General features: G+C 46.0%; 1 protein-coding gene across 1 annotated transcript; it reads right to left on the reverse strand.

Moving 5' to 3' along the window:
* Positions 1–369: 369 nt before the first annotated feature.
* Positions 370–19,306, reverse strand: PSMA6 (proteasome 20S subunit alpha 6). Its single transcript, XM_006117797.4, has 7 exons — positions 19,011–19,306; positions 13,159–13,253; positions 12,075–12,156; positions 11,620–11,775; positions 8,089–8,267; positions 1,940–2,034; positions 370–572 (listed from the first exon to the last, which is right to left on the reverse strand). The coding sequence occupies exons 1-7, from the start codon at positions 19,084–19,086 to the stop codon at positions 515–517; spliced, it is 741 nt and encodes a 246-aa protein (XP_006117859.3). The 5' UTR covers positions 19,087–19,306; the 3' UTR covers positions 370–514.
* Positions 19,307–27,081: the final 7,775 nt, after the last annotated feature.

Below are 27,081 nucleotides of genomic sequence, written 5' to 3' on the forward strand. Positions count from 1 at the left end.
GTTATTTTATCTTCACTGATTTTCATATTTTATTTTCCACCTGTAAAATAGGGTATGTTACTGGTTTGTAGAACTGATGAAAAGCTTATAGTGAATGTCACTATAGAAGTGTACAGAAATACTACAAAAACATCAGAATTAATGGCCCAAAATAAGAACCTTCGGTAAACAGTGACACAAAAAGTTAGTCATGCCAAACCTAGGGAATCAATTCATTATCATATTTTCCTTCAAGAACCCATAAGACAAGACACAAATTAATGCAGAAACATTCCAAGCTATCAGCTATTTTGAATTATGTTTTCACAGCACTGAAAAAGCAAGCTCATGTTTTAAACAAAATATGACAATTAAAGCAAAAACCAAAAGTTTTCAAAAACCTCTGTTTTATTTGGACAGAGTAAAATACACCATATAGCATTCCATTTTCAAACCATAATCCAGAGCCATTGATACGTGTTTTCTTGTTAACCATCCTGGCCAGCTGCAGAGTCAATTCAACTAGAAAAACTAGTTAATCTCTCTCTGCTAGAGCTACAAGGTGTGTATCAATCTCCGCTTCTGTAAGGATCCTAAAGGGGGGGAGGAAAATTAATTCTGAAAATAGTTGCCACAAATACATACAAGTAGTACAGCTACATCTTTTGTTTATTTAAAATAATTGCTATAAGATACCGTTAACAGGCAATTGTCTATGCTATTTAACATTGAGCTAACCGGGTTGGAAGGGGCTGCTAGCACTTTGGAGAGCAGAATTAGAATTCAAAGCCATCTTGACAAATTGGGTGAGAATTACTTTAAGATAACAAGATGGAATTCAATAAAGACAAGGGCAAAGTGCTATACATAGCATGGGAGGGGAGGGAAGGAGAGGGGAAGAAATCAAATGCACAGATACAAAAACGACTGTCCTGGCAGTAGTACTGCACAAAAGGGCCAGTGGTTCACAAATTGAATATGAGCTGACAATGTGATACAGTTGTGAAAAAGGTTAATATTCTGGGATATATCAACAGAAAATGCCTTATGTAAGATTAGGCACTTAACCCCTTAGCTGGAGGACTATTTCCAATTCTGAATGGCATACTAAAAAAAGATGTGAACAAACCGAAACAATCCAAAATAGTGCAACAAACATAAAAACCTGAGCTCTGAGGAAACTTCAAAAGAACTGGGCATTTTAGCCTTGAGAAAAGAAGCCTGAAGGGATCATGACAACAATTTTCAAATATGTTACTTAAGGAGGACTGATCAATTGTTCTCCATCTCCACTGAAGGTAGAACAAAAAGCATTTTGATTTATCTGTGGCAATAGAGATTTAGCTCATATCAGGAAAAGCTTTCCAACTATAAATATTGGACTAAGCTTCCAAGCGAGATTATGGAATCCCAATCATTGGCTGAAAAGTCACCAAAAACATGTCAGGGACGGTCTAGGCATACGTGATCATCAAGGCAGGGTGGTGGTAGAAAAGGAGGATGTAATAGAAGACCTCTCAAGGTCCCTTCTAGTCCTACATTTCTATATTTTTAAACATTTAAACCTTGTTTGTGCTAGGTGCTAACACCTCTAAAACATGTTAGTTTTCATGGCCTATAGTAAGGGAATAGAATGGTGGACCATATCTAATCAGTACCAGTTTTGTGTTAATATGTTTTTCATTAAATGGCAATTAAACATGTTGTATAACACTTTTTTTTTTAAAGTATCCCAGCCTAGTCAGAACCTTAAATTAGGGCCACACTTTCCAACTGCAAAAGGTGATTGGTGACTTCCTTTCAAACTCTCCCCCTTCGAAAATTTTTAGAAAGTGGTGATTTTTTCCCCCCAATGTTTTTTCACTTCCATCTGTTTTTTAATTCTACCTTTATGAAGGAAAGGAGTTTAAATTAGCCATTCGCAATAGGAAAGCACACCAAGTTCAGTCATTTAGCTTACCTGAATTTAGGGTTTTCAACTGTAACTACTCCAACTTCTAATTCTGATGGTTTGAAATCAATGGACAGAACAGTAGACAGACAGGTTATTGCTGTCTAAAAGTAAAACAGTCAGATAAAAACTGGAGAAATCATTCACAAAAATAGCATTTCAAGTGCTCTATTTGACATTTTCAAGATCTAGCCAACTTTTAATGTCAAATTAAAATTACTCTCCCCCCCTCCCATGTATTCACACAGAAAATAATTTTAAAATGTAAATTGCTCTGGTTGAAAAATTCAGGTCTCTCTCCTAACCCAAGAAAAAAAAATCTACAAGACAGAGGACTCCATTAATACCCAACACATCTTGAGATTTTCTGCTAAGAAAATCCAACATATTGTTTACCTGCAAAAGTTAAAATCTTTTTGAGTTGAAACTAGAGCATATTTATCACAAACAGAAAACCCAAAACAAGTCAGACATTTTAATTACAACCTAGTTTTACCTTGGTGTTTACTGTTGTGGGTTTTTTTGATGACTTGCAGTCCCCACCATGCTTTTCATAAACAGACTGTACAAGTCACTTGGACAGTTACTGCATTATTCTTTTTATATATAACTTGGCCTTTTATTAAGGATTTCAAAATAGTCATGATTAACTGCACTATTTCCTTTTCTGTTTTTACTAATTATCCAAGTAGTGTTACACAATGATGGGCAACCTCGTCTTGCAAGCAGGCCATGTGAGTGGCACTCCATCTCAGTGGACTGCTGATTGTTGTAATCAAGACAGTCTCCCAGGGTCTGGTAGTTTTGCTAGCTAGGGATGTCAACATGTAGTCCACTACTCAATTAACCGATAAGCCTGGGCTTACTGGTTAATCCTATCCACTACATGCAAACACACCCTTTCAGCCTCTGTATCAGAGGCAGAAGAGGGGGAGGGGCAGGCAGAAGCCAGTACACACGGGAAGCAGCTTTCAAGCTGGCTTCCTGTGCATAGAGCTGCTTGCTCCCGTGTTGCTGCCTCTGTATCATAGGCATCAGGGAGGAGGGGTTGGTGGTCATCTATCCGGTCAACTACCCAATAAGCATTTGCTTATCAGATAGTTTGACTAGTTCTTCACATCGCTAGAGGTTACACGTCTAGACAAATACCCGATAGTTAACATCCCTCATTGCTAACTGCACTCGTGTATGTAGAATTTGCAGGGTGTGCCAATTGAACCATAGCAGCACTTTGATTGGATGCAGAAGGAGTGCACAGCTCTTAATGTTGTGCACAAACAGCATGCACCTTACTTCACGTGCTCGCTTTGTGTGTCATTTTTGTAATACAGGCAGTCCTCGAGTTACGCGGATCCGATTTATGTCGGATCTGCAGTTACCAACGGGGATTTTCTCTCCCCGGAGGACTGGAGCAGCGGGACGCCTGGTCCCGCTGCCCACCTCCTCCGGGGCGAGAAAAGCTGCTCCCCGTCTCCCTGGTCTGTTGGGGGAGCCAGCAGACCAGGGAGACGGGGAGCAAAGTGGCAGAGGACGCGGGGCCGGACCCGCAGCGCTTTCAGCTGATCTGGAAGCGCCGCAGTCCGGCCCCGGGTCCTCCGCCGCTTTGCTCCGCATCTCCCTGGTCTGCTGGTGGGGGGACGCAGCTAGTGCCCTCCTCCCCAAGCAGACCAGGGAGAAGTGGAGCAAAGCCCGGGGCCTGTGGTAGAGCAGGTGGGGCGCTGCCGGTTGGTCCCGCAGCACCGCTCCTTGGCGCTACTGGACCAACCCGGCAGCACCCCAGCTGCTCTGCCCCAGGAGTCCTGATTCAGCTGCTGATGATCAGTTTCAGCAGCGGCTGAATCAGGATGCCTGGGGCAGATCAGCTGGGGTGCTGCTGGGTTGGTCCAGTAGCGCCGAGGAGCAGCCGTGCTACTGGACCAATCCAGCAACACCCAAGCTGCTCTGCCCCAGGCGTCCCCAAATCAGCCGCTGCTGAAACTGACCAGCGGCTGACTACAGGAAGCCCGAGGCAGAGTTGCTCTGCCCCGGGCTTCCTGGAATCAGCTGCTGATCAGTTTCAGCAGCAGCTGACTTGGGACGCCTGGGGTTCTTAAGTTGAATCTGTATGTAAGTCGGAACTGGTGTCCAGATTCAGCCGCTGTTGAAACTGATCAGTTTCAGCAGCGGCTGAATCTGGATGCCAGTCCCGACTTACATACAGATTGAACTTAAGAACAAACCTACAGTCCCTATCTTGTACGTAACCCGGGGACTGCCTGTATTGGCAGAAAAAAAAAAAAAAAAAAAAACCACTATGCAGATGACAACCAGCTCAATCTGGAAACCCTATGCATGGGCAACAGTAAACAAAACATCTCATGGGCACACAGAGCTCTAATGGGCCGCATGTAGCCATTGAGCCACTGGTTGCCCACCACTGGTGTAATAAGTTCTCTCAGCCTCTCATAATACTTAATCCTGCATTCAAGTTATAACTATAATGTTGAGGCTGTCTTCCCATAATGAGGAAGGGACAGAAAAAAAAAAATAGCTCTAGGAGGTTAACTAGCCAAATTGATTTTAATGTTGCTACTATTTAATTATATTGTCAATAGTGCATTACGTTGGCTAGAGCCTTGGATAAGTATCTTAGGGTATGTCTACACTAGCTCGTTAGTTCGACCTAGGTAGGCAAATGAGGGCGACCGGAGGAGTAACAGTAGTTCAAATTAGGATCTCTAATTCGAACTACCTACTCCGTGCTGCGTGTAGCCATGGGCACGGAGTTCGGACTAAGGGGGATTTAAAAATGGCAGCGCCCGGGAACATGCAAATGAAGCCCGGGATATTTAAATCCCGGGCTTCATTTGCCTACCTAGCTTGAACTAACGAGCTAGTGTAGACATACCCTTAGATATTTAAATTGAAAAATAAAAAGAAATTTCATCATTTAGGAAGTACTAAAACAATGTGTTACAATAGAATTATGCCTTTTACGCAAGGTACTGTAGAAGCCAGACTATGACTTTTTCATCAAACACACACAACTCTCTCTTAAAGTCTTTCACCCTGGGAAGACTATGAAAAGATCCTCGAAAAGCATGAAGATACGATCAGATTTCTTGACTTGCTCAGCAGATTCACTTTTCATGTCTGACTCAAATTTTCAAAGGAACACTTTAATAGGGTCAAGTGAGGCCAAGGTATAAGTTTGTGAAAATATTTTTACAAAATCTCAGGGAATAAAATAGAATGTTTCTATGAATTGACTGGAACTGGAACTTATTTGCATTTAAACATTCCTTTCAAGCATTTGCTTTCAAAACCTTGCTGTACTGTGAATTACAAACAGAATATGAAAACGACTCTAGGAATAAAGGCAATCAACTTAAATTGCCCAGTACAAGTGATATACCAGATGCTACCATACAAATCAAGTTTATTTAAGACAACTATTTTGGGTGGGATATTCAAAGGAGTCTGAGGGAGTTAGGTATTTATCTCACATTGAACTTCAGTAAGATACGAATGCCTAAGTCTCTTAAGATTCTTTTGTAATTTCCAGTTTTCAGCTCTAATTTTGGGTTAAAATGATGAATATTTATTGTCCCTAGAAGGATGTAATTTGTATCTGAATATAAGGAATGTGTAAACGAACACATGTTCTAATGCTAACAAAGCTTTTTTAAAAAAAAAAAAAGAGGGAATTTTCATTGTACTGCAGACAAAGAAAAACCCTAACCATTTAGCTAACAAATTCTCAATTCCCTTTCTAAATAAATATGCATCTTTATTTAAATTAAAAATCTGTTGAATCTAGCATGGAAGTCAATTTTATTTTAAGGTTACCAAGGAGTCGTGCCCTTGCTCGCTATGCTCACCAATCCCCCCCCCCCCCCCCAGAGCTGGGGTTCCCAACCTTTTTCGGTCTCCGTACCCTCTTGGTCTTTTAGTAAACCTTCCCGTACCCCCTATTCAATATGAAAGGAAATAAATTCTAGACTCTAGAATCCACAACTTTTTTCACTAACACTACTACTTTTTGAAAATTTAAATTAGGATAATCTAGTTATTTACCAAATATTCCCCATACCCCCTTGACAAGCTTCTTGTACCCCAGGTTGGGAACCCGTGCTCTAGAGGTAGGTGTCTGCCCAGGGGGAGGGAGCAGGAGTGGGCTGAGGGTGCAGGGTCTGAGTTGAAGGGGTGAGGGGAATTGGGATCGGATGGCAGAGGGGATGCAGGGCAGCCTGAGGGGTGGGAGGTCAGGCTCCAATGGTGGAGGGGACGCAGGGCGTCCTGGGAGAATGGGATGGGGCCTGGGGCTCAGATGGTGGAGAGGATCCTGCCCCAGGAGCACCTTCCCAGCGGTGCAGCCCCCCAGCAAGTGAAGTGGGAGCTGGAGCTGTCCATGCCCAGAGGGGACGGTGCCAAAGCTGGCCACAGCAAGCGGCTGAGGACGGAGGCGGGCGGTGATGGCATGTGGACACTTAAGATGTGATGACATCACTCTGTTGTCCCACAGGAATTTTTTTAATATAGAGATTACAGTTTGACTGCAGTGTTTGGTGTATCACAAGATCAGTATTATGACTTAAGAACACAATCAAACCTCCTATGGTTAGCTAAAATAAGGAAACGTCTATCAAACAAGACAGTTTGCATGTTTTATAGTAATTTAGATTTTAAGGCTGTGCCTTGAATGATCACTTCCATAACAGCTGATGTTATACTTTCTGCATGTAAACATTAGTGCTCCCTGGCACAGAATATCATAGGAGTCAGACAGCACATTTCTCTACCCAGCCACTTTCTGCAATGCTAGGGCTAGGATAATGGTAATTTCCCAGTCCTTCATCTTTCCTCCAGCAGAAAAGTAGGATAAAAAGCATCAATGTACTAGAGATTAGAGTGAACTGATGCGCAATGGGGACATACTAGCTTCTACAGCCTATTTTTAGCAGCTACTTAATTTTGCTGTCAGTTTCAGAATGAAAAAAAAATACAATTGAAAAAAATCCCCTCAATGCACCTAATACACAAAATGTAATTTTAAAGTCTGCCCTAAAATGAGGAGTAAACTCATCATTTCCCATGCTGAAAAATTGCACTATAATCTTTGGCACAACTGCATTTTTAATACCTGCCACTCTAACAGGCCTAATGTGGAGGATCCTAGGAAGGCTTCCTAGACCACAATTCTTCTGCTGCTGCAAAAGGCATGTAGGTTTACCACACCAGCTGTTAGCACTGGTACCACATTAGAATATAGTAACTTTAACTACCTAAAATAGAAAAGTGCTTTCTAGCATGAAGACTGGTTTAAAATAGGGATGTTCAAGTTTGTTTATTCAAGTAAATATGTAACTGCTGAAAAAAATTCAACAATTACATGGCTTTTAAGCCAGCTCCCTGTGCACAACGTGTGTGTGTGTGTGTGTGTGTGTGCGTGTGCAGCACTGCATGTAACTGTGTAAAAGGTTACTCTTAGATGTCCCTAGTTTAAAAACCTTTAAAACTGGCCACAATGACTCTCCTCAGAGAGAAAATCCAAGATGGCATGATTTTCTGGTTTCCACAAAGTCCTGAGCAACAAACACATTTAAAAAGACAACGGTGACTCTGCAGTAACAGGCCAGAAGCATTGAAAGTTAATGCACAAACTGAACTCAAGTCAGTTAATTCAAGAGTCCTGTTTTTAAAAGAAAAGAAGTTATTTTGAATAGAGGCAGAAGTGGGGGAACAAAACTAGATGTCACTGATTTTGTCAATTTATAAGGAAGGAAAACATTACACACCCAACAACTAAATAATGACAACATTGAGAACATCCTTCATGCAAAACCCACTACATGTACATATTGGAGGACAAAGAGCGGCAATAGAACATAATGTCAATATGTACATGGCTTTTGAGTTTTACAAGGAATTTTCGATATACAGAACAGTGCCCATCAGTGCAGTTTCCCTATTTTGACATATGAACAGCTGTCTAAAAAAAAAAATGCATAGTAAAAGCATTAACTCTATTTAAGCACTTTTAAAATCAAGATAATTTTCTACTAGATATGGCTGTTTACTGTGGCAGAAACAGACTTATTTGCATCATAAACCTTTATACAAGTACTACAGTTAGCAGAGCGCTTTTGGGTCCATTAGATTCTCCTCTACTGGCTTACCTCCACAGTCTGTTCAAATGTCCAGTCATATTTCTTCTTCACTTTCTTTTCAAGAAAGCTAGTTGATTCTGTTTGTTTGACTCCTGCAGCTGTGGCCTTGAACCCACAATAGTAACCTGCAGGATCACACTTGTATACCTGAGGGCCATGTTCCTCATCAACACCAATCAGTATCATGCCTTTAAAAAAAAACAAAACAAAAAAAAACAATAAAAAAAAATCACACACTTATAAATTTGTATCTCTAATCTGGCAATTGTGGGAAACAAGGTATGCCTGATTAAAGAACTGGCCAGGCCAGGAACAGTGCTGCAGAGTCAGGTGCTGTGGGCTATAGGTGTGGGGTGGCTTAACTGTACTATGAACTGGGACAGTGCACAATGACACACTTTTTTGGACCTAGCAACATTATTCTGAGGTTCATGTTTCCCCTTTATCACTAAGGTGACAGACATACTTTCAATTGCACCTCATTTCCAAGTATGCAACTCATTTTAGACGAAACAAGAGTATCACATATAAAACAAACCATTCATTACAGAAAATGTAATTCAGTGTTGACCTTGCAAGAAAGTCATACGGTCTGATACAAAAATTAAGGTGCCAGTAAAGGAAGGAAAAAGTTGGTCACAGTGCATATCCTGTACTCTTAGTGCATATCCTGTACTATTTGTCGTAAAATGTCATAAATTAAGCATACATTTAACCAGAAAAAAATAGAAAGTTTTACAAATATGTTGCACAGTCAAGTTAATGGTAGCACTGGAACCTTAACTTGTACACTTTTTTTACAATATTGCATTGTTGTGCAATACATAGCATTTCTATTTAATTTCATTATTTTTAAAAATAAAACAGGTGGAAAAAAAGTAAACTTCAATTAAACTTGTAGCTCTTAGAAACTCATCTGATTTTACCAGTGCAGATTTTAAGACTCTTGAACTGATCATTTAACACATACACTAAGTACAAGTAACAAACAGATGCTGAGATTTATTATATATACATTGTTTGCATTTTTTAAATGGTAAATGAAAGCCACTGTCTTATCAAAAATTAACTGAAAGTTTCAACTACTTGCTGTAGGTCTGTTAAAGGTCGTAAGATATTTCTGCAAAAGGAAAAGGGCTTTTTTTATTTCCTCATTCTCCTACAATTAAAAAATTAGATTATCAAACCTTTGCAGGAGAGAAAACAATAATTAGTCTTTGAGAAAATTTTGAACATCAGAAAATGAGTAACAATAGAAACTAATGCAACCTTCAATACATAACGGGCTCGTCTACATTGGCCCCTTTTCTGAAAGGGGCATGTTAATTTCAGAGATCGTAATAGGGAAATCCGCGGGGGATTTAAATATCCCCCGCGGCATTTAAATAAAAATGTCCGCCGCTTTTTTCCGGCTTTTAGAAAAGCCGGAAAAGAGCGTCTACACTGGCCCCGATCCTCCGGAAAAAGCGCCCTTTTCCGGAGGATCTTATTCCTACTTTGAAGGGCGCTTTTTCCGGAGGATCGGGGCCAGTGTAGACGCTCTTTTCCGGCTTTTCTAAAAGCCGGAAAAAAGCGGCGGACATTTTTATTTAAATGCCGCAGGGGATATTTAAATCCCCCGCGGATTTCCCTATTACGATCTCTGAAATTAACATGCCACTTCCGGAAAAGGGGCCAGTGTAGACGTAGCCAACTAGTAGGAAACACTGATGTCTGTTATAATTACCAAAAATGATTCAGAAGTTCTAAAGTCAATCATAAAACCATAACAGAAAATTATGCATGTTGTGTGAACAAGTGGCAGTATACTGTTCCAACAAAAACATCACGGGATACAAGTCTTTCATTTTGGATCTGTGACATTAAATGCTATTACCCATTTGGCAATCTCAAAGAGAAACTCTCTAGTAAAAATAGCCAAGTTGCAAACACTATATAAAAATATGAAATACAAAGAGCTTGTACAGACTTCATGCACCACCTCTTTAACTGTGATTGCACAAGCATTTCCGTTGTTTACAAGGTCAACACAAGCCCCATGTCCTACTAAATTCCCATGTAAGTTCCCAATATAGGACTTTAAGTAGCACTTAAATAGTGCATGGATCTTCTGGTGACTTCTGAACAAGTTAATTTTACTCTAAATGCATATCCAGTTCACACTAAGAGTAATATAATCAAGAATGAGTTTCAATGCATAAATTAAACATTATAAACGAAAAATCTCAAATTACATTTTGCTCTACAAAGGACTGCATTTTTAAACAGAAAAATGTGACACATCCAAAGATGTTAATACAAGGTACTCTGCACTTTAATAGTACCTTTCATTCATGGGCCTCAGAACACACTAAGCACCACAATTAGATCTGGCTGAAACATGTATTTTTGGTTCACGTGAAGGTTCAGGTTTTCTAAACTGGAGTTACTTTGCATTGCAAGAAAACCCAATTTTCCAAAATTTCCTCAGCAAACCAAAAAACACAACAGTGTTTCCAAATAAACTACATGAAACCAACAAAAATGTCAACTTCATTGTGCTGCTGCTAATGCTCCCAGTGTCTGTAGCCCAGCTGCAGCCCAGTTATGGGCTGTCCCTGGTCCTGAGGAAGTCTGCATGTTGGAACTACGCCAGAGCTGTAAACCCTCAAAATCAATTCCCAGACTTCCTAGCTCCCAGTTCTGTAGAAAGGAGCCTAGAAGCCCTGAAAATTCCAGCTGGAGCTCATATCTTCTAGGCTTTCATGCACCCGAATATTCAATTGGAAGCCCTACTACAGGTGAAGCTCCCAGGCTCTCTGCTTCAAGCAGGGAGACTGGAAGCCCTGGCATGGTGGGGCTCTGTGTTCTGGTGCCTTCCCTGTCATACAGCGGGAAGAACTAGAAATCCCAGGGGCTGCTAGCCTCCTTCAGAGGAGTCAGATAGCTATGGACCCCAGAACCCCAGACTGCATGCAGCCTATTGGGAAACCAGACAGGTTTCCCAATAGTTCTGTCAAACCTGTAATGGGGTTGACAAAATGTTTCAGCTCCTCGAAATAGCATTTTCTGACTAATTTATGTTCTCAGGAAGAGTCTAACCTGCTCTACTCAAGACCTAGGGGAAATAGTATTGCACAACTAAAAAGCCTGATGTAGAGGGTTAAGTGGTTTGCCTGAGTTCATATGAGTCAATAGCAGAATCAGCAACAGAATTCCACAGCCCTAAATCCAGTGTCCCTGTTCTAACCATTAGTCACCACTGCATTTAAACCAAGGGTGGACAACAGTTTTAGAAGGGCGCCACTTTACAAATTTTTGAAGTGGCCCTGGGCAACTTTGGAAGAGGCAAAGCCATGACACTTCCATGCTCCCCTTCCCACAGACCCTGACTGGCCTCGGGGTGGAGGAGCTCATGAAGTCTTTACCCCCACTGCACCCTCAGAGACCACCAGCTGTTCTAGAAAAGTTTGTTAGACTTCGTCCCCATGTGTTCAATTCTTTAAAAATAAAGTCTGTATGTGTTAGATTTATCAATTTCATACACTTTGCTATACTTACAGCAACCAAGAGGCCTCATTTCAGCATTTTGTGTGTAGACCTGAGAAATATCTGCAATCCTTTTACACAGCATATCCACTGGGATATCATAGCCATATTTGTATTTCCAGTTAGCAGCCTCGTAGCGAGCTCTTTGAACCTGAGACCTGCTGTCAGCTAATAAAAAGAGACAAAATATTTAACTTCTAATGAAGCAAGCATTACTTCCACTAAAAACAGTGTAGCGAAAGCTCTTGAAAATACTTACACTGCCTTGCTGGATATGCTATTGATAGCACTTATTTTGATGTGCTAAATTTAAATACACTTTTGTCAGTTTGTAAATAGCAAATCTCTTAAATCTCATCTCCAGTTTTGGATTACAAGAGCTTGAGAACATCAACATAATATCAAATGAAGTAACAAAAAAAGTATTTAAACAGTATTTGAATATTTAAACAAAGTCAACTAATTACCTGTCATTCCTGTCATTACACAGCCAATAGTTTCAGTAATTCTGAATAAATGAGTCACTGTGCTGGAATCCAATAACTTGTCCTAATGGACAAAATTAATGAAATAGTTTAAAAGAAACAATAGTTCTTTACCCACATATGAAAGACATTCGTACCAGATCACCAAGACCTGGTCTACAGTACCCACTTATGTTGGAATAACTCTCTCTCAGAAGTGTGAGAAATACCAACCATAATGCCCCCCCCACCCATAAAAACAGTGGTGTAGAAGCGGGCTCACTTAAATGGTGTAACTGCATTGATGCAGCATTTTAAGTGCAGACCTGCCTTCAGCCAACAAGAGGCAGGCATCACAATATTATGATGAAACTATCTACTATCAGCCAGGAAAATTCCAACATCAAACCGCATTTGCAAAGAATGGCTGAACTTCTACTATGAGTTCCTAATATTTTCTTCCGCAGCAATGTGGGAAGAATTTCTACTGCTCTGTTCCCAGTGTCAGTCAAACAGGTAGCAAAGGAAGACAGTGAAACCACCCAAAATCCACAGAAGATTAGTGATTAAGGAGCAGCGGAAGAAGATGGAAACTTCTTCCCTACAATAATTCTCAGAATCCCAATATAAAGATTTAGGAGCTCATAGTATGTTTGTTGTTCTTCAAATTAGGAACTGATTTCCCCTCCCCCACATTGTGTTTGCTTCTCTTCTTAGCATCGCTGTCTCAGTGCATCCAATGTGCTGAAGGACATTTACTGAAGTCTTACTGTATCTGTGAAGCAGAGAGCACTATACCAGTAAGGTTTCTATTACTAGCAAATGAAGAATAGTCCAAATGGGGAAAATGCACTAGTAAAATGTACAGTCCCAATACAAAATGTATTTGTCAGGGGCTAAGGGTTTGGCAATAACAAAACTAAGTGGTGTGTAATTGGGGTGCAGAGAAGATGCTTGAGAACTAAAAAGGAGGCAAGTCAAGACAGGAACAACAATAGATATTACTTAATTCACAGACACATGTCTGATAATTTCACTACATTTGCTATTGATGTTCTAGAAATGGGGTTTTGTTTGTTTTACTTACAGGTACTTTCTTCTGTGTTACGATTACTGCACAGTCTTTCCCACGAACAGCTACTGATGTAAGACCACCTTGGTTTATAGCCTTAAAAGCATATTCTAGAAAGACACATTAAAAAAAATCAAAGTTATTTGTACCATTGCCACTAGCATCATATTGGGGGCAGAGCCTACAAGTGCACCACACACACCCCACTGAGGATTTAGCCCTCTGTCCGCTATAGTGTTTTTGTTTATTGGCACAAGCTGAATCTGATTCTCTTTTGTTCAATGAGGATGCTGAATAGCACTGGACAACAGGGATGTTAAATTGCGGTTGACTGACTAGTTAATAGAAGTTCCATCCACTAGTACAGGGCTATTCAACTTTGGAAGCCCTGGGGGCCACAATGATACTCACAGCACATGCCAAGGACTACAACTTAAGTGTGGTTGCATATACTTGCAACTATATACGCAATAGCTTCTTTCACTCGATGGGCATGAAAAGTTTAAGGCAAAACTGCATAACACACAGGCCCCATTTAAGTCAGTTTTGCTGATATTCATAAAATGCAATATTTACCCAATTTCCACCCATATGACAGCACTTTTAATGAGCAATGACAGTCCAGGAATTTAACTATTAAAACGCATATCAACAGAAGACCATTATATTGACTACTTTTTTGTTTTGGCTCCCACCTGCAGGCTGCGTGTTGAGCCCCACAAACCGAAACCGCACCGCAGGCCACAAACAAACAGGCCACGGGCTGTGCAACATGCTGAGTAGCCATGGACTAGTAGATCGACACTTCCGTATTCCTCCTCTGAAACATACAAGAGACCCCACTGACTTTAGGCTGCACAGGGGTGCCTGCTTTGAAATGTACAAGAGTCCCCAGCAGGGGCTCTTGTGCATTTCAAAGCCACGGAGTCCAGAGTCAGTGGGGGACTCCCCAGCTGATCCTGAGATTCACGGCTGCCCCTTTGAAATGTGGAGGCTGCATTTCAAAGGGGCAGCTGCCGCGCAGCTGAGTGGGGAAATGCTGCTCGGAACCCGGGATTAGCTGGGGAGTCCCTAGCTGACCCTGGGCTCCATGGTGCTTCAACATTTTAAAGGGGCAGCCCCGCATAGCTGACCCCCAGCTCAGCTGTCACTTTGAAGTACCCCTCCCGCTTCCTCTCTCTCAGGGAATTGGGGAGAGAGAGGGGAAAAATCGACTAGTCCTTAACATCCCTACTAGACAATGGTCTTACTTGCCTTTTTTAAATATGAAAAAAGAAATTCTTTGTCCTTGCCAGAGAGCAGACAGGCAACATTAAGACATATTACAGCGAAAGCTTTGTTATCGGGGAGGAATGATGGCTGTGGTTAACTGAATGTGCTGGATAACGTAGCAGCCCTTGCCAGCTCTGCTCTGGAAAAGGAGGAATCCTTCTTCCCAGGAGATGGGCCGGCAGCCCATCCAGTATTCTGTTAAATTCAAACTTTGTTAACTGCTTGGAGGCAATGCTTGGAGGTTAACAACTTTTTAGGTAACAAAGTACCAGATAACAAAGCTTTTACTGTATCGTTATTATGGCAGCATGGCACAGCAGCAGCCCTTGTCTCTGGGGAGCTCGGTGGCTGCTCCGGAATCCCACAGAGCAGCCTCTGTTCGCAGTGAGCCCAGATCCACCATGGCCAGAGGCTGCTCCGGCATCCCACCTCTTCCCCTATCCCATGCTGCGGCCTTTGATTCAGAGGCAGCAGCGTGGGGAAGAGGAGAAAGGTGCTGGTACATGCAGGAAGCCAGTTTATAAGCAATGGCTCCGGCTCCTGCTCTCTCCCCCTCCCCCCCCCCGTATGGAAGACAAGAGAGGCAGGAGCAGGCAACCAGCTTAAAAAGTCCCACGTCCTGCTGCCTCTGATACAGAGGCAGGTGGGGTCCGTGTAACCATGTGGGTTAACCAATAAGCCCAAGCTTTATCGGTTAACCGGGTAAACGAATACACATTAACATCCCAGGCAGTCTGGCTCCTACTACATTTCAACTGCAGAGCCACAGCAAGGTTAACTTCCAGGGGTAGGCGTGAGCCAGGACTGAGGAGTCCTGGCTAGTGCCACTGGCTCTGGGACTGCTGTGGGTCTGCATTTTAAATGTAGTAAGAGCCCAGCAGGGGCAGTGAGCACCAACCCCTTATAAACTAACAAAGTAGTCGATGGAAATTCCATTGACTACTCGGATTAGCTCATTAACTGCCAGTTAACATCCCTAGTTCCTATAAAGTGAAGGTATTTAAAACGCAGAGCTGCAGCAAGGGAAGCTCCTGGGACCAGCGCAAGCCAGACTAAGCAGTCCCAGCTTGCACCAGCTCTGGAACTGCTGCGGCTCTGCCTCTTCCACCCCGCACTCTGGAGATGGTGCTGGGGGAGGGGGAGACGGCTTTTAAGCAGGTTCCCCCCAGCACCAGCTCCTGCTTCCCACCCCCCTTGCTACCTCTGATATTGAGGCAGCAAGAGCAGGGGGTAAATGAGTAATCGAGCAGCAATTAGACTACCCGATAAGCCTAAGATTATTGGGTAGTCGACTACTAAAGTAGTCGCCTACATCCCTACTAGGAACCCCTGTTAGTTCTCCAGCATTCCCTCCATTTCATTTAGGGCTAGTTTATGCTTGAAACACTGCAGCTACACCACTGTAGTACTTCAATGTAGACCCAAGTCAGCCACATTTCCAAAGTGGCGTGCCAAGATTTAACCCTCCTACCCTGGGCCACGCTGCTCTCCCGGGGAAGGGGGCTCTCTCCACTGTGTGCCCTGTGGACCACCTGGGTTAATGCTAACCTTTCCGCAGGCTACTAGTTGCCAATGGAAACTCACCATTAATTACATAATTATGTCCAAACCATTTTGCTAGTGCTACAGCTGGGGAGAACGGTTTAATTTAAATGATTAAAGAGATTAAACTAACTTGAAAAGGTTATCAAACTTAATTTTAAATAAAATAAAGTATGTCCAACACAAAGGTTTCAATGTTTTCTTTATTATGGCAGGGGTGGGGAACCTTTTTTGGGGTCACAGGGTGGGGTCACTGACCCACAGAAAAATCAGCAAAAAAAAACTCCTCCCAAAACCGCAAACCCTCACTATTGTGGCCCCCAACTGAGACACTTCACTCTTCTGGCACTCCAGCCACCACAGGATGAGAGGAAGGGACAGAGAGGACTTAGGTTCAGGGCTTCCCATAGGCTAGATTTACTTTTCTGGGGTTCTGGAGTTAGATTGTCGACTCCGTTAGCGTCTGGGATGGGAACAGAAATGAGGGGTTCAGTGTGTGGGACAGCTTCCAATGAGCAAGACAGAGATGCAGGATCTGGGCAGAAGGTGGGTGCAGGACAGGATGAGGAGGGTAGGGTCTGGAAGGGAGTTTGGTGGCAGGAGAGGGTATGGGGTGGGGCTATGGGAAGCTTTGGGATGTGAAGGGGCTGGGGGAGTAATGCAGAAAAGGTGAGAATGCAGCCAAATAGTTGGGAGGGAGGCAAAGAAGTGGGGAGTAAAGGAAAGTACAGCTGCTGCAAAGTAAAATTGTATCCCCCCCTCAAATCTTTCCTCTGCTCCAGCCTTGCTCCCCTCAGCTCCATGATTTCCCCCCCAGCCTGATCCCCTGCATCGCCACATGCCCCTCAGTGCAACCCCTGACCCCTCCCCTCGAATCCTCCTTCCCTCCCCATCCCACCCACTAGCAGGACAGCAGCACTGGGACCTTGCAGCCCCCCCGGGAGCAGCACTGGGGCGAGGAAGAGGGCAGAGTCTCTTCCCTGCCCAGCCCTCTGCCTGCAGCTCCAGGGCTGGCTCCAGCCCGGAAGCGAGGCACAGGGGAAGCGGCTCCCTGTCTCTGCACACAGCCCGCATGATGAGGCAGACTGGGCCCCAGTGCGCCAGTATGCTGGCTACTCAGCCCCACCCCCTCCTGAAGCAGGAGGCAGTCCCAGGGCCACACACATGAGCGTGCCTCCCCTGTATGTTCTCTCCCCCCCCCCCCCCCCCGCTATGTGGCTGAGGCTGGAGCTGCAGCACTGGTTCCTAGTGGGGAGGGGTGGGGCTGAGCTTCTGTTTGACATGCCAATAAAAAATTGGCTCACATGCCGCTTGTGGCACATGTGCTGGGGATTGCAGACCCCTGATGTAGACGCTACTTATTTTGACTGGCAGACAATCCACCTCCACAAGTAACAGTAGTTATATCAACAGAAGAATTCTTCCCTCAGCCTAGCGCTTTCTACACTGGGCGTTAGGTTGGCTTAACTATACCACTTGGATGTGGATTATTCTTCTTCACACACTTAAGCAACATAGCTGGGTCAACCAAACATTTTTGTGTAGACCAGCTATAAAACATTGTGAATTCCTATTATTCTAGACAGACAACTATTTTCAACACCAGATTTTGTTGGATAACCAGGGGAGTGACTGCTACGTTTGACTAAGTCAGTGGTTCTCAACCTAAAGCCTTCTTGCAATCCAATTACCACACTGCTAAGAGCCCTGTGACAACTTCAGGGTGACCCAGGTAGCATACGGATTGTGTGGATGAGGCACATATAACCTGGAGATCTGAATATGCAGCCCACAATGGTAAATCAGCTGAAAACTGCAGGACTAAAATGTAAGGGTACATTTGTCAGTAAATCTTTGTATGGCATATTTAACATCTACACCACTGTTCAAGACCTATACAACTGACATTCCTGACCAAATTTTCAAATTGACGTGTGCTGCTCAGTTTTGTGTATAAAAAAAATGTGTGCATTTTTATGTCATATTACTTACCTACATTATTGCACATGTAAGTTCTATGCCAAGTAGGCCAAATGACAGCACACTGAGCATGCATGTATTTGTGTAATTAATGGCATACAAGTAGAAAGGCCAGACTAAGGCCACCTTGCAAATCTGGGCCTTTGCATCAAACAGTAGTTTCTTATAACACAGTTATGAGAACCTTAGTTAACTTTAATATATTTTAATTAGAATACTTTTCTAGAAACATTAAACTCTTGCACCATTAAGCCTATTTGTACACAAAGAGTCATTTACATTCTCTCTAGGATCTATACAACAAGCACGCTGTTTTCCAAGTTTTCTGTAGCTATGATTATGACTATTGAAAGAACAAATCAAAAAAGCTTTCACAACCTATGTGATAATCACATTATTTGTGCTAGAGTAGTGCTGAGAAATCCCAACATGTTTCTACACTGGTGGAACTAAATCTGTTTAAAAAAAAACACACTTCGAATTAAACTGGCAGAGTTTTCCCAGGGATGCAACACCTCCCATTCAAATCTGTCTCTTAAGATTGGTAAATCGTAAGTACTGTACCCTGATATCATGGGGATAGACACGATATAACCTAAACTGAACCTTAAATGCCGCCTGGGATCGGGAGGGAGTGAAGAGGGGACACTCAGCCCGGGAGCAGATTTCTGAAGCAGGGCGCTTTGCAATCCCCCGAGAGGACTTTGCTGGGGTGCGGGGATGGATTGTGCGCAGCCCGTGCCCCTGCGCTGGGGAGGCAGATGATGGGGCCGCCCCTGACGGTCGGCATTCTGGGGTATTCGTGGGGCGCGTTGTAGCCTCCCGTGCCCCAGAAGCGGTGGGGGAGGGGCGTGCTGAGCCCCCGCCCCCCATGACGGTGCAGCCCGCGCTGGACGCTGCCCTATGGCAACCCCCCACCCCGGGAAGCGGCGCCAGCGTCACCCCAACCCGGAGCAGTGAGACCTGAGCGGCGAGGAGCAGCCTCCCGCGGGGGCGGGGTGGGCGCAGGCCCGGCAAGGGCCCAGCCCGCACCATGACGGGGCAGTTCGGCGGCGGCCGGGCCGGACACTCACCTACTTGGTAGAGGCGGCCCTCGGGGGAGAAGATAGTGATGTGGCGGTCGAAGCCGGCGCTGGAGCCTCGGGACATGGTGGGGGGAGGGCGACGCAGGGAGCCGGTCGGGAACGCAGAGTGCCAGGCCCGCTCCCACCAGCCCAAGTCTGGGAACCGCTCAGGGAGTGCTTCCGGGGCACGCAGACACGTGCTCCTTCACGCAGGCGCACAAAGCAGATCATGACATGCAGAGCCGCTAGCTCGCCCAGAGTCGCGATATGCTGCGACAGCACGCGCCTGCTCCTTTGCGTGTAATCAACGGACTCCCCCATCTACAACCCATCACCTACTGCGCAGACGCGGGAGTGTGAGGCGCTTTCAGGGCATACAAAGCGGGAGTTAGCGCCCCTTCACTGCGCAGGCGCTCTGCTGTCTTCTTGCCAGTAAAGTAGTGGCGCTGGCCGGTTCTTTGCACCTGTCTCTAGCGCGTGCTGCAGACTTGTGCAGGCAGCGGCTCTGGTAGGGCTGGAGGTGCCCTGCAGCATCGTCCCCTGCTGCCAGCGGGAAGAGGGGTTGCCCCTCCTCCACGTCTGGACACTGGCTTGGAAGTTGCAATATTTAAACCTTTAATAATATAATTAGCAAGTGAGGCCTGGGAACAGGGCTAGCGAATCCGGCTGCTCTGTCCTCAGTCTCAAGAGAAATTGCACCTTTAAGGATTGTGTCAGTTTCACAAAGCAGATCCACAGCTAGTCCATGGCAGCTGCCTCAGGCGGCAGGGATGTAACAGTTGTAACACAGGCATTTAGGGTGAGACCCTGGGACCCTCTTTTCTTGCGTAAGTTGTCCACTTAGACTAGTGTCCTGTCTTCTGACAGTTGCCAGTGCCAGATGCTTTATACGAAGTGAATAGACCAGGTCAATTATTGAGCAATACATCACCTGACATCCAGTCCCAGCTTCTGGCAGTTGGAGGTTTAGAGACATCCAGAATACCGGGTTACATCCCTGATCACCCTTGGTAAGAGCTATCGATGGATCTATTGTGCATGGATTTTTCTAATTATTTTTTGAATCCAGTTATACTCTTCACCCTCACAACATTCCCTGGCAATGAGTTTCCACATGTCAGTTGTGGATTGTAGGAAGTACTTCCTTTTGTTTTAATATGTTTCCTATGAATTTCATTGTATGCCCCTTGATTCTTGAGTTATGCAAAGGGGTAAATATATTCTCATTCACTTTCTTCACATTATTTATTTCTGCTTTTATAAATTGAACAATCTGAGTTTCTTTAATCTCTTCTCATATGGAACCTCCTTCAGCAACTTAATCATCCAGTGACCTCACAGATTGCTCGGAAGGCTTTCTGCTTCTGATGTACTTAAAAAGTGCTGTTAATTTTGTTAGTAGACTGTAAATTCTTTTTTGGCATGACTATACTTTCAAACTTGACTTGCTATTTTCCTCAGTTGGCCTTTACGCCTACTTTTTAAAGACTGCCTTTTTGCCCCTAACTGCCTCTCATATTCTGTTGTGTAGCCATGGTGGCTTTTGTTGTTGTTGTTCCTTTTACTGTTTTGTTTTTTATTTGGAGGTATACATTTAGTTTGAGCCTCTATTATGGTGTTTACATAGTTTCCATGCAGCTTGCAGGCATTTCACATTTGTGACAGTTCCTTTTAATTTCTATTCAACTTGCTTCCACCTTTTTATGTAGTTTCCTTTTCTGAAGTTCAAAACATGTAACATGAACACTCAAATTCACTATTTTTTCCCCCTTCTTCCTCCCCCAACCCTATCCCTTATTTATTTTGGAACTGGACTTTTAATACTCCATTCATCTGAAGAAGTGGGTTGTTCCCACAAAAGCTCATGATACCATCTACATGTTTTGTTAATCTTTAAGGTGCTGCTAGACCATTTGTTGTTTTTAAAGTTTTTCCAGTTACAGGCTAACTCACCTGTAAGTCAACCATCAAAGGCGCCAAAGTTCTTTAAACTGCAGGGAAAACTCTGACAAGATCCCTCAGAATTTTGTTCACAGTTGTGAAGATATTGTATGCAGATGATGTACCAAAACAGCAGCTTGGTAAATTCTGATCAAAGTAACAGAATTGCTTTCACACCTTGCATATTAATGTAATAATCTTTGTACAAAGTATGCGTTGTAAGATATCAACTAAAAACTCATAATTTGCTGGTCAGTATCATCCTGATAAAAAAATGTGCGGCAACATTGTTTGTCAAGTTGTAAGATTTTCGAGTATGGTGTATGTGATTTTTCCCATATTCCAAACCCTACAGCCCTGCTCAAACAGAAGTTTGCTAATAGGTCTGTCCTAAAGAAAGGAATGTGTGCTCTGCTTAATTTGAATGTAAATACTAAACAGAGTCATCAAGCAGGGAGGGAAACAAAGAAAATTCAAACAGGTGAGGAAAAAGCAGCAGGGAACAGCCTTCTTTATAGACTGTTTCCTGGTGCATAGCTGGAAATGTTCGTCAAGAGATTGACTGAAACTACAAAAAAGGGGGTACAAACACCTTTCCTCCGATTGTATTCACTACAGCAGAAGTGACAAAGCAGTATTTGTTGGACTCTGAGAGCAGGTTTACTCTGTAAGATTGATGGAATGCATACAGTGAGAAATTTTGCTTGAATCTGCTATAGGTTATCATGATGGGTATTAGTAAATGCCCTATCTTTATTTTTCTTGTAATCATTTCTGATCTTTTATACCTCCTTATTTGTACTCACTTAGAATCTCTCTCTCTCTCTCTCTCTCTCTCTCTCTCTGCAGTCAATACATTTGTTTTAATTTTTTATTTAAGTGTAGTCTGTTGGGGCAAGTGGCCCTTTCCCTCCACATCTGTGGGCAGCCAATCCACCTTATTGAATCTGTAGCCTGCTAAGATACATTTTTTCTATCCTATCCTTTTCAGGAGTGAGGAGGAGTGTTGCCTGGTGTGGGGAATCAGCAGGGCAACAGGATCGCAGGTGTGCCTAACTCAGCTGCAGAGCCCCAAGCCTGTGCTCAGGACAGGGCAGAAAAGAGTCCCTAGTCAGCTCTGTCCTCAGCATGAGCAGCCAAATGCTCAGTTAGCCCAAGCCCTAAGTTGGGTAGTATAGATAGAGTCTGTCTTCTCGAGTCTCCACTCATGCTGAGCAGTTAGTCAGTAGGCCCAGGACATGGTAGCAAAGAGACCGAGGGCTCAGGCCTGCACTCTGGGGCTGTGTCTAGACTGGCAAGTTTTTCCACAAAAGCAGCTGCTTTTGCGGAAAAACTTACCAGCTGTCTACTCTGGCCGCTTGAATTTCTGCAAGAACACTGACGATCTCATGTAAGAAATCATTGCTTCTTGCGGAAATACTATGCTGCTCCCGTTCGGGCAAAAGGGCCAGTGTAGACAGCTCAGATTTGTTTTGCGCAAAAAAGCCCCAGTCACGAAAATGGCATCTAGATTGGCACGGACGCTTTTCCGCAAAAAGTGCTTTTGCGGAAAAGCATCCATGCCAATCTAGACGTTCTTTTCCGCAAATGCTTTTAACAGAAAACTTTTCCATTAAAAGCATTTGCGGAAAATCATGCCAGTCTAGACGTAGCCAGGCTGAGCAGCAAAACAGTTAAATGCAGGCTTCTTGCCTAACAAAGGGAGAGACTGCTACTCACGGATTGAATGTTGGGGGGGTAATGATGCAGGCCTACCCACTTCACTGCATCCCAGCCCAGGACCCTAGGGCTATGTCTACAGTGGCAGGTTATTGCGCAAGTAGAGCCATTCTTGCACAAGAATCCGCAGAGCGTCTACACTGCCCGCCTGCTCTTGTGCAAGGAAATTTACAGTATGGCGTGCTAAGAGAGGGTGCCATGTGCAAGAGCTACACTGTTTTCTATCAGGTACTGTATAAGCTCTCTGGGAGGAGGAGGAGGCCCTCTGTAATCCCAAGTCCAGGAGGCGAAATGCAGACATATTTGCCAGCATGGCCCAGGCGCTGGCTGCACAGGGACACCCGGCCCGGACCCTGGAACAGGTCCAGGCCAAGGTGAAAGACCTGTAGCTTAGCTACGTGCGGGCCAGCGAGAGTGGGGGTGGCAGAGTCACTGCTTGCCTCCACGTCCACTGCCTGCACAGTATCCTGGCTGACAAGGGAGCCGAGACCCTGCAAGCCACGGTGGACTAAGCTGTGGCCACCCCAATGGTCCAGCCAACAGACACAGAGGAGGAGTGGGGGGGCAACTGGTCCACCGAGGAGGAGGAGGAGGACGGCAGCAGCCAGAACCCACCAGCCCAGCACAACAGCCATGATGTGTCCTGGGCCTCCTCGGAGATTGGTGAGGGATCATCTGGTGAGTGTCACAGCTGCCACTCACAAGTGTGCAGGGGGCCATGGGGTGGGGGAAAGGGCGCAGCACATGGCACAGCCTGGCTGGATGCTGCCCCCAGGCGTTGTGGCATGTGCAGTGGCACGAGGAGGGTATGGGGCGCCCGGAATATCATGGGGCAGGGGTCATTGACCATCTCACTCTCATCTGTTTCCTCTGCAGTGGGACCCCCTGCCAGCAAGGGACCTTCCAGCCCCATCCTGTTGGCACCAAGGAGCTAGGGCTCATCACAGCGCACCCGGGACCGCCATCACCTGCTCTGCTGCCATGTCTGCGCCATGGAGCGCTCACTCACAAACAAAATACGTGCCGACGAGCAGTGATGGAAGCAGGTGTGGGGCCAGTACATTGAGTGCTGTGACCGTGTGTATGTCCTCCTGGGCACGATCATGGAGTGCATGGGCCCTGCGCCGCAGCACAGTGTGGCCAGGTCCCCTCCTGTTACCCCCCCCTTCCGCCTTGCCCAGCCCTCCCCCAGCTTCTCCCCCTGATGGGCACATGCCCCGTTCTGTAGCCCCCCCAACATCAGCACCTCCTGGTGCAGCCTGCCCTGACCCGGCACAAGGGGCAGAGGTGCCCCCATATCCATGGGGGTGGGAGAGGCCTCCCCTCACACCCATGAGGCCCTCCCAGTTCAGAGCCTCCTCCTCCTCCCAGTTCAGAACCCCCTCCATTCCCCTCCTCCCAGTTCAGGGCCCCTTCCTCCTCCCTCCCCACCAGTGAACCCCCTTCCCCATATAAATAAAAGTGCATTATATTAAGCAAGTGCATTTTATTTATTGGGAGGTGAGGGAATGGTGGTGGGAAGGGGTGGTGATGGGAATGGGAAGTGGGAGCACGGGGGTATCCCTTTGGTCAGAGGTGTAGGAGCAGCCTACTGTGGGGCCTGGTCCAGCATCACCTGGAGGGCTTCCAAGACCCGCACCCCGTGGCGGTTGGTCTGCCAGGTGGCAGCCGTCTGGGGCTGCTGGTAGGCCTGACACACACCTGCCATCCACCCCAGGATGAAGGCCTCCCTCTTCCCCTCAGTAATATTATGCAGCACGCAGTATGCTGAGTTGACCTCCGGGATGTGCTGCACCCCCATGTCCAGGCAGGTCAGGAAGCACCTGAACCGTGCCTTCAGTAGGCAAAAGGCACACTCCACAGGGTTGCAGGCCCAGACCAGGTGGGCGTTGAAGGCGGCCTGGCTGCGGTCCAGCCGGCCCTTGTATGGCCGTATCATCCAGGCCATCAGGGGGTAGGCCGCATCCCCAAGATGCAGACCGGCATCCTGACGTCCCCAATGGTGAATTCCCGCTGGGGGAAGTAGGTGCCCGCCTCCAGCCTGTGGCATAGGACTGAGTGCCTGAAGATGCGAACGTCATGGGCCTGGCTGGACCACTCCACATAAATGTCCTGGAACCTGCCATGGTGGTCCACGAGTGCCTAGAGCACCACCGAGCAGTAGCCCTTCTGGTTTATGAAGTGGGCCGCTTGGTGCTCCGGTGCCTGGATGGGGATGTGGGTCCCGTCTACAGCTCCCCCTGCAGTTTGGGAACCTGAGGCTGGCGAAGCCGGCAATGGTGGCGTCCAGGTCACAGGGGCGGATGACCCTCTGGAGCAGCACGTCATTGATGGCATGGACGACTTGCAGAGGGGCACATGGGAGCACAGGGGATGCATGGAATGAGACACAGTATGTAAATAGGCCCCTGGGGTGTGCTCACCCTCCCTTTGAGGGCCTCTTCCCCCACGCAGGCCAGGGCCCACTGCCCCCTAGGGATTTGCCCCCCCACAAGCGGAGCTGTGGGCAGGAGGGACAGCATGACCCCCTGGGCGCAGGGCTTTCCCCTGCCCCTACAGCCTCCCTCTCCCTCCCGGTCTGGCCCCTTCCCTCACCCAGGATGAGCCCTCAGTCTACGGAGGGCCTTACCTGCTGGACAACCACGCCGACAGTGGACCTGCCCACCCCGAACTGGTTCACCACGGGGCGCAGGCGGGTGTCCTGCCTCCGGAGCGCAGGGGTGAGCCAGGTGCAGAGCTCGTGAAATGTCCCCCTGTGCATCCTAAAGTTCTGCACCCAGTGCTGGTCGCCCCATTGCCCCAGCATCAGGCACTCCCACCAGTCCCCACTGGTGTCGTGTCTCCACAGGCACCTGTTGGTGATGGCGTAGGAGTGCCCGAGTGCAGCTGTTCCATGCATCTGATTGAGCATGTGTTGCCTGGTCTCCAGTTCCTGCTGGAGTAGTGTGGGTCCCTGCAGAAGGACCTTCACAGCCTCAATTATGGACGTGATGGGACATTGCTGGGTGGGGTCCTCCTCCGACTCCATGTCTGTGAGCAAGGCAGCGATAGCACATGCTCAGGGGCTGAGTTGGAGGGCACAGCTGTGTCTCTGGATGCCTCAGTGAGATGCCTCAGCATGCAGCCACAGGGAAATGGCCATCCAGGGGTCCCTTTAAGCACGTTACCCAGCAGGGGTCCGGCGCGTGCACACAGACGCCGCTGGTGACCTCTTGACATGGCCAAAGTGGTTCCGGGGCCAAGTTATTGCGTAACGGCGTCCCACCAGTGTGCACGCTTTCTCGCACAAGAGCTCAGCGTTCTTGCACTGCGCTTCTGGCCGGTGTGTATGCTCTCTTGCGCAAAATATGCTTGCGCAATAACCCGCCAGTGTAGACATAGCCTTGCAGTGGCAAAGCAGTCTGCCCCGGATCAGTGGGGATCCTGACTGTAACATGCTGACAGTGTTATATGCATATGGGTTGGCTACTCCTAGGCCATCCCCCCTCAGGGAGTATCTGGTTCTGTAGAATGCCATCCTGGCTGTCAAGGAATGGGGACTGTCAGGGCTCGTGGCTCCGCTGTGTTTCTTAAATAGATTTGTGTGTGAACTTTTTCAGGGTAGTCTAACTTCATTTTAAATACAGTAAAATATGAATTTATGTCTAACACAAAAGATTTCAATGTTTTCTTTATTTATGGCAGGGGCGGGGAACCGTTTTTGGGTCGGGGGGCCCCTGGCCCACAGAAAATCAGTTGGAGACCACGCAAGTGAGAAGCAAAAAAAACTCCTTCAAACCCCCCCAACCCTCACTGATATGGCTCCCAACTGAGACACCTCACTCCTCTGGTGCTCCAGCCCCATGGGATGAGGGGAAGTGACAGGGAGGATTGAGGTTCAGGGCTTCCCATAGGCCAGATTTACTTTACTGTTTCTGGAGTTAGTGGATTTTGTGGACCTCCTTCTTCTCTGGGGTGGGGACAGAAATAAAGGGTTCAGTGTGCAGGACAGAACTGCCAGCAAGTGGGATAGGGATGGGGGTGCAAGGTCTGGGTGGAAGGTAAGGTGCAGAAGCAGGATGGGAGAAGTCTGTCTGGCTGGGGGGAGGGAGCAAGAGCAAGGAAGGGTACAGGAGCAAGCTAGGGGTGCGGGGTCTTTGTAAGGGAGGGAGTGAGTGAGGGAGATTGGGGTGTGAGGGTCTGGGCATGAGGGGGGACGCTTATCTGGTTTCACACCCATTGTTCCCATTGGAGGATGGTTTGTAGAGAGCTGCTCCCTTGTAAGACTGTGCTACTGGTAGCAGGAATTGCTCCTATAATATATTGCTTCCAGAAGTAGCACAACCCTACAGGCTATGACAGAAAACCAAATCTTTAGAATTGCTACCCATTTCAGCACTTGGGAGCTCCTCTGTTGTTCTCTGCACTGACTTTGTGCTTA

Source organism: Pelodiscus sinensis, chromosome 5 (genome assembly GCF_052426305.1).
Source record: "Pelodiscus sinensis isolate ZL-2025 chromosome 5, ASM5242630v1, whole genome shotgun sequence".
Taxonomy (NCBI): domain Eukaryota; kingdom Metazoa; phylum Chordata; order Testudines; family Trionychidae; genus Pelodiscus; species Pelodiscus sinensis.

Bases quoted from the DNA above. Each gene is read 5' to 3' on its own strand.
- PSMA6 (XM_006117797.4), bottom strand. From the start codon at position 19,086: ATGTCCCGAGGCTCCAGCGCCGGCTTCGACCGCCACATCACTATCTTC. The intron at 11,776-12,074 runs GTAATTAGTTGA...TCTTTTTATTAG, and splicing joins TGTAATGACAGGAATGACAG to CTGACAGCAGGTCTCAGGTT. The intron at 573-1,939 runs GTAAGCTAAATG...CCCCCCCTTTAG, and splicing joins GTTGAAAACCCTAAATTCAG to GATCCTTACAGAAGCGGAGA.